Here is a 21,326-nt window from a genome sequence, read left to right as displayed (position 1 = left end):
CATTAGTGACAAATTAGACTCAATAAATACAGTCAACATTGCTTAAGTCGACTTCGCATAAGTCAAGTTTTCTCTAATCGAAAGCTATTTCTTCAGTCCGAATAGATTCCACTTCACTTACGCAAGGTTGACTGTATATGGTATATGTAGTAAATGACAAGTATATATCGTATGATATCATAAGTGAAACCTCTTGGTAATGAGAATAATATAAAAACAAAAAGTGTATGATGTGAGATGTACAATGTTATCTACTTTCAGTACAACATATTCTTAGTATAACTTATCAAATCCTTTCAGTACAGTTGTTCCAAAGTCAATATAAAACTCATTGAGTAAGGTTTCACGATCACATTTGTGCTTGGGCTTTCTGAACCATAACAGGCAATTTTTTAAATTTTTTTTTTTGCACTTTTTTGTTTTTTCGAACATATCTTTTATAAAAGCAATGTCATATGATGTAACACAGCATCTGTTCATCACGTTTCAACATGCATGATTCAGAAGTCTGCTTGTGACATTGCTTTTTGCATCCATGATCCCCATTTTTAATTCCTCCCAAACACCATAATACCCGAGACATAGAAATTGCAGGTAAACTTTGACCTCTACTTATTCATTTTTTTTTCTTACACACTACACACTAGGAATGTTTTGTTTTCATAAGAAAATAATGATTCTATCAAAATAAGTCGTACAATGCGTACAATGGCTTTACCTAGTCCATCTTTAACACCTCACCAAAGAAATGTCACATGGAAGGCCTGAAATAGTCGCAAAACATTAGATCCCCCGATATGGGCACTTTTACATTCTCCTCACACCTGGGCCCCATTTCATAAAAAGATGTTAGGATGACAACTCTTGCTGGAATGACAACTTTCCACAGCAAACAGCCAATCAGGAAGCTGTATTCTTGTCGTTACCATGACAATAGTCATTCCAGCAAAGAGTTGTCATCAAATAAACTCTTTATGAAATGGGGCCCAGAACTTCCACGGGAGTATAATTTGCCTTGCGAATTTCCAAGCAACCACAGGAATGTTCAGAATGCTTGTCACCATACAAACATTTTTTTCTTATAAAATCATCTCTGAAATTTTGATACAGTCAAGTACTAATTAAGGAGATCCTATACTTCAACACAAAACCAAGATACAACAGGAACACTTTGCATAAAAACTGGAGAGTTTTAAATTTCAGAACATTCAAAAGTTTTGAAATTCTGACAGGCAGAAACTGTCGGGTGAGAATGAGAAGGGCATAAGTTGCCACTAAAGCCATAGTGTTCAAGACAACTTAACGCCCTTCTCATTCTCAATCGACGAAACTATGGTATAAACCATTTGTAAGAATTCCATTGAAATTACATGCATCACTCGCCAACTGGATTGTGTGTCAAGATATCAACCTCGAGATCTATGGAGTACATCTCAAAATTCCTGCTTTCCAGCCTAATTACCTTACTATCCAGAATTCTCGGTTTTATGTATCAGGGTATAACGGTAAACCATAATCTCTACACCCTTACATTTACTCCGCCATGCAAACTACCTCTTTCATGGAATATCTTCATCAGGGTATCACAATGACTCGTCACATCTCATCTTTCTTCTCTCCTCATCACAGTTTCCTTTCCAACATGGGCCATGAGCAAAAAAGTAAAAAAAAGTTATAAAAAAAGTAGGGCTCCCTCTGTAGGGCTATTGGAGCACACCATGTCGAGACAGCGCCAGTGTGTGGGGATTGTAGGAGTCGGGAAGCTGCAGAGAGATGGAGAAAACAGTAACTATATGAGACAGCATGTACAATACAACATTAATAACAAATTTTATAGCAGTGTTTATGCTCACAAGAGTAATGGTATGTTTTGAATAGAATAGTATGTTTGTCTAGAATTCCAGAACATTTCTAATTTGCGGTCACTATTAACCCATATTTCGCTACAACATGCATTCCCATAGACACGTGCCCGAGTATACTTGGGACTCGTCCTCAATGGGTCAAACATTTATTAAAGACAACTTTGATGTGGTGTGGAATTATTTGTGATTGAAAGGAGACTAGGAAAACCTTTGTGAAGTACACAGATGTTAAATGATAAGTGGAGAGGTGACTGAAAAATATATATTTTAAAATGGGTTTTAGAATCTCTGCAATCTGATTGGTCAATTGTCATGCATTAATTTTTACTAATCCACACTGAGCCATGCGTCCGGTAGAATACGAACGCATGGCTCAAGTCTTGTATAGTGTAGTAGGTGTACTGGACGCATGATTGGGAAAATGGTTGTATTTCATGAATTTATGGGCCAATTTTATAACGCAAATGAAGCACAGGCCTATTTCGTGAATCTGTGAGAATTGGATGCTCTCATTTAACTTTGGAACAGTCTAAAACCCACTCGCTGCGCTCGTGGGTTCAAACAGTTCTGAAGTTAAACTCGCACATCCAAGTCTCACCAATCCACTCTGTCCTGTGCATCATTTGTATTGGAAGGGGGAACAGAAGGCAGAATAAGAATTGGGCAACAGCATTTTAGCCACAGACAGACAGAATGAAGAGTGAATAGGGGAGAGGCATTGTGATTGAGAGAATGAAACTTACCTTGGCTCCCAGTCGGGACAAGTATCTGTTGCGAAGGGCGAAAGCGCTGCGCGGCGTGATCGAGCCAGATGTGCCTGGCATGTCGGCTCCACTCTTCTCCCTGAAACGGTACAAACGCCACAAGGCATCAAAACCATCGCCAAGTGTCATAACTGCATCAACACTAACTTATTCACTTAAATTATGTTGTTGAGTAATCATAATGTATCAATTATTGTAGCGCCTCGAGTGACATATTGTCAGAAAGTGCGCATTAGATATATTTATTATTATTATATAACACTATCTCCAAAGTAACTTGATATCTGAAACTGATAACTGCTAACAACTGCTCATTCTTCAAGGGTGTTTTCATTTGTTTCTTTTTTTAATAGATAAGTGTGTTATTCCTTATCAATAGATACAAATATAGCGATGCAGCATTTAATTACATGCATGATCATCAAAGCATGAACCCCTTTAGGACAAGCTGATTTTGCTACAACACACACAGAGACTCCAACCCCAAGCACCTTCTGATCTGGAGATTCTCCTGCCCGAAACCCCTAGCGAACGTGAGGCTCCAAATTAATATGCGCAAAGCACGAAATGATAGGGTTCTAGATGCTCTCTCGTGCTACCTAAAGCTTATTTTTCAACACACCAAATAACACACTAAGTAAGAAATCATTTCAAGCGGGAGACACAGAGCCAGGGCGGGAGAAATTAAATGTCAAGCGGGAGAACGGGAGATTTTGCAAAAATGGGTTTTCGGTGGGAGATCTCCCGTCGAAAGCGGGAGAGTTGGAGTCTCTGCACACATTTTTCATAGACACCTGCCTGAGTATACTCAGGACTAGTCTTCAACCACATGTGGATGTATACCACCTTACATATTGTTCCATGTTGTGAACAAAATGGCAAGGAAACTTACAATACACTTCAATCTTAGTATAAATAAAGAGTTAAACAAAAAAAACTCTAATAAAGAATTCAGCACGAAATTTCAAAATCGCTCTGCACAGTGATTGCTTGGCAATGTTATAATATGACAAAAAACATTTTGTACAAGATTTCGAATAATCAAGACGCATTTATTGCTGGAGATGCCATGTCAAGACATGTACACAACAAGGACTCTACTTCAAATTCTGTGCTGATCCACCAAGATGTACACACACACACGTCTCCATGGCAACAATGAGGTCATACTCACTGTGCCAACTCGGCCTCCTTCTTCGCTATCTTCTTCCTCTCGCCCGTGGACATGTTGAGGGCACCCCCTCTGGAGGAGTCAATGAGGTAGAGCAGCACACAACAGATCATGGCCACTTTGTGAAGGAGGGAGAGAAGGAGCACCATCAGGGTAACATCAAATTTTTACTATTAAAACTAGATTTTTTTTTTCATCAGAAAATTGAATATTCCTTTTGCAAATGTCACAAAATTTTGCACAGTTGAAGAATAATGTCTCCCAACATCATGTATGACATCTTACTGTTTTAAATACACCTCCAAGAGTTTTTTTTTTTTTTAAGAAATGAAAAACTTAGCCAATGTCACTTGAGAATACGCCCCCCTTTTAAAGTTTTGAACAAATAATAATGGTTGGGATTTTGGGGGGATGCACATAAATTCACTGGAAATGTATACTTTTTAATCTCCCTCCATCATAAAGAAGTTTCCAAGTTGTACGATTTTGAGGAAAGGTTTGAATTACCTTCCTCTACAATATAACAACTTATGAATGCAATCTAATTTTCAGTGTTACAAAAAGGTCACACAAGCTTTAACCCAAAGTGTCTCACAAACTATATTTCTGTGGTTTGGTACCTTACCTTTTTACTATACATTTTTAAATACTCATTGTGCATGTTTCAAATATCAAGATTTAAAAAAAAAAAAATCCTTTATTGAGCCCTACAAAACATGGGGAGTGTCACATCATGTTATAAACCGAATGAAGGGTCAAGGGGTCATTTCATAAAAATGATTTCATATTGAGAAGAATGCAGCAATTAAAGGACTATTTCAGCACTGCTGTCAAACCGCAGCCTGCATGTATCCAGAGGACACCATGTTTACACAAGTGCCAGGTAAAAATGTCAGAGGTAAAAATGTCAGAGGTAAAAATGTCAGAGGTAAAAATGTCAGAAGTAAAAATGTCAGAGGTAAAAAAATTGTCAGAGGTAAAAATGTCAGAAGTAAAAATGTCAGAGGTAAAAATGTCAGAAGCAAAAATGAGGTAAAAATGTCAGAGGTAAAAATGTCAGAAGTAAAAATGAGGCAAATATGTCAGAAGTAAAAATGTCAGAAGTAAAAATGTCAGAGGTAAAAATGTCAGAAGTAAAAATGAGGTAAAACATTTTTACTTCTGACATTTTTACTTCTGACATTCTTACCTCTGACATTTTTACCTGACATTTTTACCTCTTGACATTTTTACCTCTGACATTATTACCTCTGACATTTTCACCACTGACATTTTTACTTCTGACATTTTTACTTCTGACATTTTTACCTCTGACATTTTTACTTCTGACATTTTTACCTCTGACATTTTTACCTCTGACATTATTACACCGAACCTACACAACATCCTAAAAAATGATAATATGAAAATCCCTTGATAGCAGGAACAAAACTGAGCGGTTGTGATTTCGAAATTCTGATTCTATCTATGTCCGGCTTGAGAGTCCTACCACAAAGGCAGGTGAGGTTGAAGACTTCATAGAGCAGGTAGCCATTCCCGTCCACGAGGAGTCCAGCGATGACAGCCACCACGGCCAGACCCAGGTTCTGGATGGACTGCATGCTGCATGATTGATGCAAGGAGACAGGATTCAGCAGATGCGGATTGAAGAGTCGATAGTATAGGAGTTTATCGTTCCTCTATTATAAAACACCTTTAAAAAAATGGAGCTTTCAAATTGGTCCATTACTCATCAAGTGATGTGCAGTTAAAATTTCCATTGCACGCTGTTGCTGTCAGTCATGCAATTTTGTTTGGGAGGTCTCAATTCGCGAAGAATTAGACTCGCTGCACATATGGTGCATACAGTATCTTCTACATAAAGAAATCTACTCATTGAGAAAATTTATTGCCATTATTATCTTCATTTCTTAGCACAATGAATATCTTCATTGCAAATAATTCTAATTATGACCGATATTGTTTCCATCCTCCCCCTCACCATTGTTAAAGTCGTGATCAACATCACCACCATCATCACCATTATCATCATCATCATCATCATCATCAACATTATAATCATCATCATCACCATCATTACTATTGAACCTTAAATCTTGGTTATAATCACTTTCAGCAGCTCCTTGAAGCTATCCCAGAATGGTATTATCATCATCATCATCGTCGTCATTGTCACCATCGTTGTCGTCGTCGTCATCGTCGTCATCATCATCATCATCATCATCACCATCATCATTATCATCACAATCATCATCCTTTCTCATAAAACCCTGGCAGTGCTCACCATCCATACGATGTGCCTAGTTGATGCTCAGGCATGATGAAGGCTACTATGGGCCATAGTGCACAAGCCAAGATGGAGTAGGCGATACCCATCAGCGTCTGAAGGCAGGAAAGACAGATACAACATTAAAATATTACCGTATTGCTGATGGCAACGCATCTAGATGGTGATATGGAAAGGTAGATATTGAATAAGGGAGGAAAATATTGCATATCCTACAGCACATTGAAAAAAACATTTCTGCTGCAGGGGATGATAACTGCTAGATATTATCAAGCTAAGATGCATCAATTTCAATTAAATTTCAATCTCTACGAACTTCACTGACGAAATTCCGCTTACAACGAAATAAAAATTCAGGCCGCAGCATTATCCTCCCTTTGTTTTTTTATTGTTTATTTGTTTAGTTACAACAAAATTTTGATATAACGAAAGAGAACTGCCAGTCCCGAGAACTTTGTTATAATGGGAGTCCACGGTACACAAAATTCTTTTGTGTTAAAAACTAGACAATTTGATTCAAAATTTAGGGACATTATTCAAGTTGTTGAAAGATTATTACATTACATATGACTGTAAGATGTAACTAAAAGTCAAATGATACAGTCAATTTTGTACAGGCATGCAAGTATACATTGTAGATTCTTTCTTTCTTCCTTCCTTTTTTTATGTACAGTTTTGCATCATACATATCTATCAGTCCCACTGCAAAGAGCATACTACACAAGAAAAGGCTTCATTAAAGGGACTGTACAGTAGTGGTTGAGGTGAGGATTCAGGTTTATAACATTCCTAAGTGAGATCATGAGAAACCTCTTATGAAATATGAAAGAGCATGCAAATTTAAGAAGGATTCAATGTTTATTTGATGAAAATTGGTTTTCAAATGGCTGAGATATCCTTTCATTAAGATCTCTTTGTTTCACCTTGTTTTTGGATATCTCAGCCATTTCAAAACCGATTTTCATCAAATAATCTTTTGATTCCCCTTCGAATTGCATGCTCTTTGACATCTCATAGAGTGCTTTCTGAATATCTCGCAAAACGTTAAAAGCTAAATCTTCTCCTCAACCAGAACTGTACAGTCCCTTTTAAAAAATTAAAAAAAATTAAATAAAAATGACTAAGTTTCAGCTCACCATTGTGACAAACGGATTAAGAAATGTAAAGGCAAGAGCACCGTGAGACACCAAGGTTAACAAGATGCCAAGGCCAACCCAGAATATATTTTTGCCTGTTCTGTCGACGACGAACCCCAGAACAGGTGATGCTGCCGCGGAAATGAAGTACACAAGGCTGTGCCGGGAAATGTCAGAAAAAAAAGAAAAAAAAATTAGGGACATTAGATGTGGAAAGTGGAAAAGAAAGGGGAAAAAAAAAGACAGAACATACATTCTTACCTATGTATCATATCATTTACGAACAGTTAAAGTGCTTTTAGCAAGATGATATTTGCATTAATTCTTTTTAAAAGTCTGCACACACGTTTTTCAGCATACATGTAATCGAAGTTGTCAATGCATGACTTGAGCTACTGCGGAGATCTGTGCCCAGAAGTATAGCACTTGGGTCATATGGCCCAGACTGTGGCCAATAGGGCCTGGAGGGAAGTCTGCAAGCAACTCTTCCGGAGGGTTGGTAGGGCAAAGCCCCCCACCCCCTACCCCAGAGACTCCAACTCTCCCGTTTTCGACGGGAGATCTCCCGCCGAAAGCCCATTTTTGCAAAATCTCCCGTTCTCCCGCTTGAGATTTAATTTCTCCCGCCCTGGCTCTGTGTCTCCCGCTTGAAATGATTTCTTACTTAATATCATTGTATGTTAAAAAATAAGCCTTAGATAGCACGAGAGAGCATCTAGAACCCTAGAGCTTCCAGGGCCCTTAAGCGGGCCCTGGACCCCGGCCGCAAGGAACTTCGCGCTTTGTGCTCGTGATGTGCGCTTCGCGCACATCAAATTGGAGTCTCTCGTTTGCTAGGGGTTTCAGGCGGGAGAATCTCCCGATCAGAAGGTGCTTGGGGTTGGAGTCTCTGCTACCCCACCCCCAACATATCAGTACTCTCAGATCTTTGGAGTTAAGAACTCTTCCACCTACTCTCAAAGTGGTCCTTGTGACAACAGATAACATTATTTCTTGACATGTTTGTTAATTTTTTCCTGACATGTTTGTTAATTTTTTTTCCGACATGTTTGTTAATTTACAGATCAGCAGTTGCGATCTTAACAAATTTTCATTTGTAGAGGGAGACAAACTGAAGAAACTCAAACCTGACATTATTTCTTGTTTCAAAATGGCCAAGTGATGTAACAGCATCACATGAGCTAAAATAATGAAATTTCATCCCAGAGCATATCCTGGAACATGTCTTCCTCCCCGAATAAATAAGACTTCAACCATGATGACTTTGGGGTCAGTGCATCAGGGGCTAGAGGACTACCTCCACTTTAGCAAGTCTCTGATAATTCAGAGAATTTATTTGTGAAAAAATGAGCAAAGAAAATGGGATTCCATTCAGAGAATAAGCAGATCTAGGTGATAAGTATAATGGTCTCCAAATTTCTGATTTTGTCACTACTGCAGTGATTATGACACTGCATCTGTGAATACTCCGAGGTAACTTTGTCTCTTTTGTAGTCACTGAAAAGCAAACTTCATAATTGGAATATCATAATATGTGACCATGCACCACAAACGAACAAAAAGTCGCACACACTGATTTTGAGTGAGGACTGCAAATAGGTGAAATGGGTCAACAGAGCCGATGTTGACTTTTTCATATTTTCTGAAATGGCAAGTCTTCTTCTACATTATGCTAAAATTTGGGATCATAAAATGGGCAGGAAAGTGTGCTTTTTAGCCGTTTTTCTGGAACATTATTTGGCAGAATAGTGTGATTTGGTGTGTCTTTAGAGTCTCGTTTTCATTTCTTAAAAACCTTGTACACACTCTTCACTTTCAAGTCCTATAACTTTTGAAAGGATGGCGCTACTGCTTTGAAAGTTGGCATTAATGAAGGACAGAATGTGTTAAGAAGGCATAATCAATTTCAATTTAATCTGATAATCCCTTCATTGTTGTTACTCCGGTGGTTTACATCCTGGTTTTTGTCCCATTCATTGCACATCCAACACGGCTTGTTACAGATTAAGCGCTTGAATAGACGCTGCACTTCAGAGCCTCTTTTCTCAGTTCACACTTTTCCTGAGTGTGTGCCTTCTTTCCATTATTTAGATAGGTTAGGAGAGTCCATTTGATTTGAGTTATACATCATTTTAAAGCTAAAAGTCTGCTCTTTCAGAATATGCTCTTAACTAAAATTTTATGTCTGGCGACTTTTTGTTTGTTTTGTGGTGCAGGGTCACATATTTTATACAGTGAGCTGCCGGTACAGTACTACTGGCATTGGTACATACCTGTTGACCAAGCTGGCTTGAGCAGTTGACATGTTGAATTTATCCTGGAAGAATACCCTGGAAGGCCATAACAGAAAAAGCATAATTTAGTCACTACTGGAGGATACAGAGGCAAGTGGCTGTCGCTTATTAACACATTGAGGACAGGCTGATTTTGCTACAACACGCATTCCCCATAGACACCTGCCCGAGTATACTAAGGACTCGTCTTCTACAGGTTACGATGTTTAGACTTGGGATGCTGATACATGGGAAAAAACCACAGCATGTCAAAAGTAACAAAACAGCAACTTTGAACTCAAGTAATTAGATAGTTTATAACATTATTGATGTTGTGATAAGTGATAAGTGACTGCCATTTTCCAAATCACATTTAAACTTATACATGTGTACATATGTCACTATAATCAATCAGTTTCAACATAAGAGTGCCCCTTTTCACAGTAAAGCTAACATATTGTAATTTGAAGTTTTAGTCACGCTTCAGCAAATCTCTTTTACTCTTTAACTTTCCAACACTACCCCCCAAAATCCACAAATAAACGTTTCAAAATGTGGCTTTTTTCCTGCCACTATACCGATCAACATGTCTATCCCACATCTCGTAACCCCCGAATAACTTAAACATTCTCAATTAAACCTAATTTTTGTCTAATTCCAGCACAAATCCTGATCGAAACGGCCAAAAATATTTCATTTCCCCCGTCCTGGGATACCCACACTCCAAGGCCGATAAATGGGAAGATAGTCACGTAGTAGAAGACACAGATGAGGAAGATCAGCCAGAGTGTGGCGGGGAAGTCTTTGATGTCCGACAGCTTGATCGTTTCACCTGATGTAGAGCATTCAACACATTCAAGTTACTTCTTACATTCCTTCTTCTTTTTTTTTTTTTTTTTTTTACAAAGCAAAATTTGACAGTTCTTTAAAACAGACATGTTATGTTTTTGCTGCTTCTCAATCAATTTTTACTGGTCACTTATCTCATTATCAATGAGTATTCACTCTAGATGCAGAATTTTAGTTTATTTTTCAGGATTCAAAAACATCATCTTGTCGCCTTTCCATAATAAGCTTCAGTTTTCCAGGTTAATGCTTTCTCTCCATTTATAATAGTGTGGTATGTTTCACGTATGATCACTCCCTATACAGCAAATGGAACTTGTTTATACTTATCTACATATTCACTAACTAGTACTTAGCAACTATTTGTCATTACCATTACATCCTTATCTGTTCATTAATCTATTGATTGATTTGTATTTATATATTTACAAGTGCATTATTATGCATTTGTTGGTGTCAGGTTCCAAAATACTGTGGGAAAAGAAAGAAAAAAACAAAACAAAACAAAACTAGACTTCCTTTAAAGGTCACCAACACGCAAGAGTAATTCAATGTTCCTTGGAATGGATTTATTACCCATACATACATGCACGTTCATCTCACTGAACACTCAAAATGGATGGTAAAAATAATACCACTGCCACTATTACGTAACTTTGGTCGTGGAGTATAAGCCAGTGATCATAATCCCCACCACTGCACAACTCATAACTGTCAGTGACCCTTTACCACAAAACCCAAAAGAAGTCACTCAATAAGACTATCTAGCTAATGTTAGATATACACGTGTAACAGAGAAAATTCCCACCTTGAACCTTGATGTTTGTTAGTTTGTTTGTTTTTTCATCAAATTTGAATGAATGTCCTTTACCCATCAAAACAGATGACAGAAAAATAAACATGTGCTAATGATCCATATTTCAATAAGAAAATGTAACTTTTTATTGGTTTTGTGATGCATGGTCACTCACATTCACAATACCAAGGGTTGACTGACCCAATATGATTAAGAAAGATTTCAAGTTTACCACACACATCTGTGTATTTACTTTTCAGTCACTTGCAACAAACTGATCATCTACCAGATGTGCAAATACAGTGTACCTGTCTTTTACCACTGCATGATTTTTTTTTGCATTCCTTCTAATTGGGTTATTAGACGTGGTTGTAGATGTTTTCTCGATGGTAAACTTTGGACATTTTCAGATACGGGTCATGCTGCCAATATGTATTGTGGGCGTAATTCTGTGCCTCTTTGTAATGTCTCACCTGTTTTTCCAGAATCACGTTTCAATATTCGTGCAGCTCGGATGTCAAAGTAGCCGAGCAGCGAGGCACAGAAAATAGAGAACACGCACATTCCAGCTCCTATTATTGTGATGTGATACAAAGAAAGAAACAAACAACAAGACAAGAACATGAGGGGATATTCACACACTATGAACAGGTAGTGACTGGATGCTATAAGACATATTTCCCATAGATATCATGTACATACCTAGTCTTCAACAGGTTATAGTAAGGGATAAACTATGGTTTGCTTTTATGATGACCAATTATTAAATCTGTTAACTATCACCTCAAACCAGTCTTGAATATCTTGATCCTTGCAGGTAACTTGTACATTGTATCATGTGTGCCTGTTTAACATTAGGGGCTGAGCTGCAAATATGCTGTGTGTAGGCATCACACAGCCAACAGGGTTTCCATGCATCCATAGGGCACAAACACAATAATTTGATATGTTATGTACTTCATTATCCATGGAAGTGCGTGCTCACAGCCATAAGACAGAAACCAATAAATCAAACACAAGCATCGACACTCACCGACCCACAGAGCAAAAGCTAGTTTCGTGTTGCTGGGCAGGCTGGGATCCAGCTTGTTATAAATGGGGACTTCTGCATTCATGTTCAGCGTGCTACCCTGAAATAGACAGACAGTTTAAACAACACTTACAAAATCACTTTCACATCTATATCAGAATGATTGGTACATCTTTGGATAACATTCACTATTGAAACCAGCTTAAATGTGCATAGACATTTTCTTGAGGACATGTGATATGCATCATTTAATGACATGTTAATTTCCAGAAGAATGCTACACTTATTTATACATTCTGACTTTTAAAAGGGAGCTGTAGAAACTGTTTGCATGGTAGGTGCACCTCCATTCTAAATATTGGATTATTATTGCCAAGTTCTTTCGTATGGAGTGCTTGAATAAAATGGGTGATATTTTCATTGATTCAAAGACAATACTTGAAATTACAAATGTGATTTTCTGATACTCATTACTCAATATATGACAGTAGTTGAGCATGCTACACTCTAATGACTAATCTTATATCTCTGAGGTCACCTGCCATACTTCACAAAGTTTGAGGGGAATTTAAAAAAAAATGAAGACAAATTTCACTTTTCTGCTCATCATGAACAAAACAAGTCTAGAATGAATAGCAACCAAGAGACTTGGTATCTCTCGAACCCTTTCTGCACATGCGCATGTAAAACAACCACAAATAATCAGAGAAAAGTTGTTACCACTCTTGAAAAGCTGAGCTGCAGACCGAAGACCATGTTGAGTTCTTTGCCCTTAAACCAAGCCACTGAGTATGTGTTCTGTGCCACAGCAAGATTCTCCCCTCCCAGGCTGCACCAAAATATGAAGGAACAAAAAATAAAGCAAAGGCATGAAAAATACCCTCTATTATATGAGGGGGGGGGGGGGGGGGGGGGAATAAAAACAATTCAAAAGTGGGTCAACATGTCAATTCTGCACAAGTTCTAACAGATAGCCCTCTGAATGTGTCCTCCAAACAAGCGTCCAGCTCATAAGTAATGCCCTTGTTACGTGAATATTGCACAAATATATCTTGCGTTCTTACCTGTCTCTGTTCTTTATACTTGTACCTGTCTACTTGAATGAATGGCATGATTTTTCTATATAAATGTATTACATGTATGTCTTTTAATTTTTTTAATAATTTAGATGTGGAAATACATGCAAAAAATGAATGATAGAATGAGGGCTTATTCTTTGTTTATGTAAATCAAGATTTGATTGAAACAGCAATAGATGCAGTGGGGCATTGTGTCCCTACAGTTTTTTTGTTGCCCTCTTAGGTCAAGAATGGACAAGACCGAGGCAAGGAGATTAAAATGCTGCAGTTCTCACCCGAAGATGAATCGTCCAACCAGCATGGTTGTGTAGCTGTCAATTGTTGCCCCCAGGGCAAATATGCATTGTCCCACCAGGACAAACATGCCAAATATCAGTGTGCCTAGCCTGAAAACAAAAGAGACACAAAAACACTGAAATGGACAATGACATTACTTCATTACTGACAGTCTACTACAGGGCGATATGATCACGAGACAAACCAAGTTACTGGCACCTGTATGTACTACATGTACATGTACATTGTATTTACCCATCCTGGATAGACTGTGTGATAGATCGATCAGTAATCATTAAACCTGCTGTAAATCACATGACTATCTAATTCTCTTTCGACAGCAAGCACTGCTCAATGAAGGAAAGGGATTTTCACATACAGTTGGGCTATACCCAAAATTATACATAATATCTCATTTATACATTGTACCATCACCAAGAGTATGCTTGGATGAGTGTCGCACAAGAATGTAATACTATACACACAGTATAAAATACAAGCATACACTAGTGTAAAACTTGAAAACTGCCCCAAATAGGCTGGCTACATGTAGTTACACATCTAGTCATGGTCATCCTGGTTATAGTGCCACAAAAACTATTACATGTACACATAACAGCTTGGTAACCTTGTTCAAAGTATGCACATTATACCTTTCTTTCATACCTTTTATTATACAAATAGGGCATGCTCTATGGTGCAATATACTGGATTCTATTACATAACACTTCGTACAAGCTTTCAGAGGGTTAGCATATTCCTGCGTGCTTTGGCAGAGAGATCACACCAAGGAAATTCAAAGTCTTTTGTTATGATAATGAGTTTGGCACCCCAGTCCCTATAAATAGCAGGTATTCCCACTATTCGACATCTTTTCTTCGTGTGTTCGGCAGAGAGTTTGCTTGCACAGTGCAACTGTGCGTTATAAGCTTCGCTTACTGATCTTTTTCGACGTGTGATAAACCTGAGTGATACAGAAGACAACGGTTCACAGCCGCCGGTAACGGGGCTGTATATCAGGTAGAGCTGCGGTCTAATCTTTCGGGGCAGAAGAGTGAGATTCAACGTTTATCGGCCCAATTATCTCGCTTTATGGATGGACAGATGTCTGTCTCCAAAACCTCTGAGCCAGCCCGCCATGCGCTGCATGCGGGAGCACTTCAGACTGGCTCCTTCGCGGTGTGACCGCGAAGTTGATTTACTGAGCACTTTGTGGAGACAAGGGTATTGCCAACCAATCTATTAAATTGTCTTCTTTCCTCACAAACGAGAAGTTGTGTGTTTTATCAGTGCTCATGGAGTACTTAAGTCGAAAAGGACCCTTGCGTCAGGTTCACATTGTGACTAAACTTTTTATTTCTACTAGAAAACCTCACAAAGAAGTAATCACTTCTACCCTGTCTAGGTGGTAAAAGGGCACATTGAATAAGCAGGCATAGATATATCGGTTTAAATTCTGCTCACATTTACCGCAGTGCCTCGAGTACTGCAGCTTTTAATCAAAGCGTTACCACTGAAGAGTTGCCAATGCCAAAACCTTTCGAGATTTTTATTTTAAGCTAGTTCAAGAAGCAAAATTCGCTTCAACCATTCTCAGCTCATCTTCACAAGTTATAAAGGAAGATGAGGGACACGATACGTATGTAACTCACAGTTACTATACTGTTACAAAACTATACTGTTCTTTTCTCCTTGTGATTATGTGTTCATACGGAACATACACCTTGTCATGGTACTACTCAGATTGCTCATGAATAAAATTTGACCTATCATGAACGCCCATGTGCAGCAGTTTTTGTTTCATTTGCCTGAAACATATCTCAATTGACAGTTTCTGCGTAATACTTTGAAGATGCTAACCCTCTGAAAGCTTGTACGAAGTGTTATGTAATAGAATTCCTAAATTATGCGAATAATATTATGAAGTATAATTAGAATTCTATTAATAACAATGAAGTACAAGATGAAGAGGGTCCCACCCAATGCGTTGTGGGTTCATAACATATTGTTTGATAACCCTCCCTCTCTCTTCTCGTCACAGAAACTCATTTGCCATACTACCTGCGGTCGCAACTTCCGTGACCAGGCTCATTACTTTACTGTCTGGCTTCATGCCTGTAAGATATATATGACTGATCCAGATGAATAATTGTTGATACGTATTCTGTTCAATGTTAGTGGAGACCGACGTTGAGTGATCGTGTGAATGTTTGGATACTGCCTCGTATACTTTAAAAGATGTCGAATAGTGGGAATACCTGCTATTTATAGGGACTGGGGTGCCAAACTCATTATCATAACAAAAGACTTTGAATTTCCTTGGTGTGATCTCTCTGCCAAAGCACGCAGGAATATGCTAACCCTCTTCATCTTGTACTTCATTGTTATAAATAGAATTCTAATTATACTTCATAATATTATTCGCATAATTTAGGAATTGTAGAACGACAAATTTTCCCGAGTGCTGTTTTGTTTCACCTCGGCCTGCGGCCTCAGTGAGTAGAATTGCACGAGGGATAATTCAGTATTTGGAGTTCTACAGTCCAGTACTGGTGCATCGATACAACATGCCCTTATTGTTATAGTAAATAGGTACCTCGATCTACATGTATTTTTTGTAGGTCTAGGCCCTAGATCTACATTGTAACATTAGACTCACCGTACCATACTGATTTCTTGCACGCAGAGTTAACAGTAACCTTGTTTACGTACAGCGCTAGTACAGCCGCCTATAATGCGTATTGCAGAGCAGACTTGTGTATAATACTGCTACATTCTGCGTCCAGTGCTCTATGCGCGCATACGTTGAAATGCTTGGCCTTGTCCTACTACGTCCCTCACTGCGCGAATCTCTGCGTACATAAAGCGTAGGTGCGCTGTAAGTGTTCAGTATAGTGGCACAGCCGTCTACTATACAAAAGTTTTTCCACAATCACGTGATACAATCCAACCAATCACAACGCAAATTCTACTCTACCTATTTATTATAGTTATTCGAAAAATGAAGAGTTTTTGCGAAGTTTTGCAATTTTGTTCAAAGAATGCACATGTATACATTTTGGGTGTTTGTTTTTTTCTTTATACACAATGTACCTTGATAATTCTTTGAATAAGGGGGGGGGGGGGTTAAATCCACAAAGTTGATGATCTCTAGTGAATACTTCTGCGTGCAAGAAAATATGTACACTTGAATTTTAAGACTTTATAAAGCACAAAGTCCCAATACTACAGGAATTTAAGTCTTTTGATGCAAATTCTAGAACTGTCAATACATATAATTTTTTTTTCTTTTGAGAATTGAGCCAAGTATACAAATAAGATGCAAGTTAGTACATGAACTCATCAATCAGGAAACATGGCACCAGAAGAAAAAACAAATTCATGGGCAGTAAATTGTATAATGACCACTTGTGGTTGACAAGAAAACAACATCAATGTGCTTTCTAGGGCTTTGGCAGTCACATGAGGGCATTGAATTAAAAAAACAAAAAACAACAACAAAGTGATTTTTCCCACTTGCCAAAGTGGGCATCTGAGCAAGTTTCTGTGACTTTTAACATGTGAGTACCCTTCATTTCACTAGTAGTAACAGCAATTGAAGTTAAATTTGCCCCCGGCATGCAGGGATGATGGCTTAATTTGAAGCACCCAGCTCACTCACTCTGAGGCTTACCGGATGCCGAAAACTTTGTCCAGCAGGAATCCACCACAGAAGCAGAGCACGACATTGGGCCATGAGTAAAGTGAGTACAGCAGCATGAATCTTGTCGTGTCGACATTCATCGCCTGTATGAAAGATACACATAAACGTGGACTGCAAAGTACAAGTTGTTGTATGGCATGCCCGAACAAAGACTACTGGTAGTGTAAATTGGGTTTGGGGAAGGTTACGTACAAAAGATCACACAGCATGAAGGATACTATACCGGCACTCGTTCTTGAACAGTTTGTTTGTAAATTGATGTACAAGTAACGCAACATTACAGTTGAGCAAACAATGTAACAAAATGCAAATGCAATAGAGTATTTTGTCATCTTATTTCATGGACTGTAAACAGCTTGCCAACCATTATCGACTACGGGTGACTTGCCACATCAGAAATTTTCTCCTTAACTAATAAAAGTAGCCCTACTTTATTACAGGCAAGTTCATTACAGCTCTGTATCTATAGCAAAAATCACCACAAGACTAACGATCATGTAACATGCATTCCTAATACATCATTTGAAACAGAATTTCCTCCTCAAACCATAATATTTTGTATATTTTATTGCATTGAATTTCAAATGATTTATTTCACATGACTGCTACATAATAATAATAATAATAATATAATGTTCTTATATAGCGCAATTCAACACAAAATAGGTTCTCAAAGCGCTTTACATACATACATAATGAAACAAAGTCACAACTGAAAAGTGGCAAACCACATATCATAACAGTATAATTCTAATACTACTGGAAAGTTACTGAACATTGTATGCTGAACGAAATAAGTGAGTTTTCAATTGTTTTTTGAACAGTTCAGAGTTTTCTTGGGATCGGAGTAGCTGAGGAAGGGAGTTTCAGAGGACTGGACCTGCATGGGCAAAAGTCCTTTCACCGTATCTCTTGGTCCTTCTTGTGTTAACTTGAAGCAGGTGCTGAGAATGACTACTAAAAGCTAGCAACAATGGGACCAACATTTCTGGTCATCCCCAAAGGACTATTAAAGCAACAAGGAAAATGTGATTTGACAATGGACATAATCACTGCTGCCACAGGATTCAAACCAGTGACTTCTAGCTCTATAGTCCACAGTCTATCTAATGAGCCACAACTCCCTAACCAGTACTAAAGGCACATGTACACAACCCACAGTCCCAACCACAACACACAAAAATATACATCCCTTTGTACATCAAAAGATGTAGAAACACAAATTATGTTTAATATTATACACATTGTAGCACATGCATGGATTGTGTGTCAAAACATTTGTTTCGGAATTACGCTGTGTATTCTACCGTATTTGGCAAAGTTTGACACCCCCGAGACTCAATACAGTACCACAATGTGAAAGTAATTTGAGGCACGTCATGATATCAGACAAGTCCTTTCTCTGCCTTATTTTGTTCCATTTAACTTTTTCTCTTCTTTAAAAAAATTCTATCACCCCTCTCTCCTCTAGATCTCTCCCTCTTCCTTACTCCCCTTGTCTCTCTTTCTCTTTCCTTATCACTATATTCCATGAGGATCATTTAGGACCCCTTATTTTATTGTATTAATGTTATGTATCATGGGTCACCAAAGAGTCAAACTCTAATGCTCATTAGCAAGCGTTCAGTATGGAAATATATTACACACATAATTGTGTTACATTATTTAATGTGCATATACCATAATATATTATATGTAATGGAAACTGTTGAAATTGTAGGAAATAGCCATGGAGTATAGCACCACGTTTGATGATATTGCTGAAAATATGGAATTGTAAAGTGATGCCATACAGAGAATAAATCATATTATATCATATCATATCAAATCAAATCAAATCAAATCAAATCAAATCAAATCAAATCAAATCAAATCAAATCAAATCAAATCAAATCAAATCAAATCAAATCAAACAATGTACCTCTTTGATCTGGTCTTGAAGAGCTGCTGGGTTGTCATAGCAGAAATAGCTTCCTGTGTAAAGTGATAAGTAAAAAAACAATGATAAAAAAATACTTGTGTTGTTTGAAGGTTTGCAGCATACATGTAGATACTTATCTAATAGTACATTGTATGCAGATCCTGACCACATGACAGTACTCCTCTACACATGACTCATGACTCATGTTCAATGAAATAGAATCTTCCAGGTCAAGGGGGCTTCAAATAAAGATTAAAAGACAGTGGTAGAATGAACAATGCACAAAACAGGCACACACACACACATGTACATATACATTGTACAAATACCTTGCTTTATGTAAAATTTATATAAATTGATATGCGTACATGCTTGTCGTGCTCATTTCATTTTGTAATCCTTTCAAAATCGATTCCACAACTACAGCGTACTACAACTGGATCTTCAAAATCCACATTATCATGTAGCATAGGCCTACACTGTATGTTTGGACCTACTACTCATCGACTGCCTGTTTATTTGCTTGATAAGAATATTTAAAACAATGAAATTCAAGTAAAAAATTGACCTACATGATTGAGAAAATCCAGCACTATCAAATGCCGTTGTTCCCTTTTCGATTCAAAGTTTCAGTGCAAAAATATCGCCGTCGAACTTGCGTGGCCTCGTTTCAGCTCCCCGCGGTAACGCTCCTTATTTATATCGACCACTGTTTTTGCATTGACAATGCCACTAATCGAGTTGAATTGAACACCGTGTTGTACGAAGTTACTTAGAAACTTCCATCTAGACATTACATTACGATTCGGTGAAAATATTCATTCGAAATTTTGTCCTTGATTAAAACCAGCGGCTAATGAACAGTGAATTTTTGTGTTTTCCCACACCATCCTCATCAACAGTCAAAGCCAATCCATTTTTATGTGCTTTGCGCGCAGTGAAGTGCGAACTAAGCGTTCAGTGCGCCAATACGCGGTTGGTTTAAAAGACGGTGGTCGATATGTACACATGTACATTTTGTAGTAGGGCTATCATACTTTGTTGAGTCTATAACCGTTACAGCTACACACATGGTAGTTTGCAGACCCCTCAATTTCCAATTCTTATCACATAACTGTAAAACCTAAATTTTCCACATCCACATGTAAATCAAACACATCCACAAAGCTTGCAAAAATCTTCAAGTTTGAAGGAGGCAGACTGAACTACGCCTCTACGGTGAACCAGAAGAAGAAGATTTGAGTGGTGGATTCAATTTATCCATACAAATTAGGCCTAATTTATCACAAACACCAATTGACAACAGAAGTAGACTTCTAAATCAAGGCAATAACATATAAATTACAATCCCATGGCCATATTCCAATACAATATTATTCATAACTTGTAAGCTTGATTGTTGAACTTGAATGAGTGGCTTTTTTAAGTTTGTAAAGTTTAATACAGTTTACAAACAAACGAAGCTTAACCAGTGTTAACGTTTAGTTCTCACCAAAACTAAGAAAACAGATGAGAATAAGCATGAGATATCGGTGAAGAGGTTTCCGGGGATCACAGGCCGCTGTCGCACCGCAGCCTGTCAGTTCCACGTCGTCATCGTCGTGCTCCTCTTCCTCGACAACCCTCCCATCATTTGATGCATGATGATTTCTGTCGGGCCTACCACTGACAAGCGGGGAGTTCCCGTCATCGTAATTGTATTTGTAGTCACCGTCTGCCATGATTTGGTCTACTACTTCTATCCGATACTGTAGAGTTCTAGACCCCAAACTTACAAAGTAGCAGAGATAGTAGACAGTGATTATACGCCTCTAAAATCCGTAAATTATCACGACATTGGTAATCAGAGTAGGACGACTTTCTGACTGACCAGCATTCTATACACTCAAGTGCAACTCAATCACGGTAGGCCTACTCGTTGCCTGTCCATTCACTACAATGCACACACAGTGCAGTGCAAAGGGTTTACAAAGTTCTCTTCCTCTTTGAGCTCCACTCCACTGCTATGCTCCTCCACTGTTGTTGATTGTTGCAACTGCAGCTGGTCACGAGTCACGATGGAGCATAGTCATCTCGACCCTTCATCTATTCGACGTTTCCTGATAAACACATCGACACAACACATCAACATAATGTCCTGAGGAGATCAAGAAATAATGTATAGGGACTGTTGATGTCA

General features: G+C 38.2%; 1 protein-coding gene across 1 annotated transcript; it reads right to left on the bottom strand.

The window, feature by feature from the left end:
• Window positions 1–1,369: 1,369 nt before the first annotated feature.
• On the bottom strand, window positions 1,370–21,129 carry LOC139744686 (lysosomal dipeptide transporter MFSD1-like). Its single transcript, XM_071655109.1, has 15 exons — window positions 20,640–21,129; window positions 19,148–19,200; window positions 17,197–17,309; window positions 13,523–13,633; window positions 12,889–12,997; window positions 12,172–12,268; window positions 11,612–11,710; window positions 10,217–10,328; window positions 9,497–9,553; window positions 7,224–7,380; window positions 6,085–6,182; window positions 5,290–5,402; window positions 3,804–3,918; window positions 2,609–2,708; window positions 1,370–1,763 (listed from the first exon to the last, which is right to left on the bottom strand). The coding sequence occupies exons 1-15, from the start codon at window positions 20,866–20,868 to the stop codon at window positions 1,704–1,706; spliced, it is 1,623 nt and encodes a 540-aa protein (XP_071511210.1). The 5' UTR covers window positions 20,869–21,129; the 3' UTR covers window positions 1,370–1,703.
• Between the last annotated feature and the right edge of the window lie 197 nt (window positions 21,130–21,326).

This window comes from Diadema antillarum, unplaced genomic scaffold (assembly GCF_040938485.1).
Source record: "Diadema antillarum isolate AM-2024a unplaced genomic scaffold, OU_Dant_1.0 seq00001203_RagTag, whole genome shotgun sequence".
NCBI lineage: Eukaryota > Metazoa > Echinodermata > Echinoidea > Diadematoida > Diadematidae > Diadema > Diadema antillarum.
Note: the sequence above shows the minus strand (reverse complement) of the source record. Positions and strands in the feature narration are given on the sequence as shown.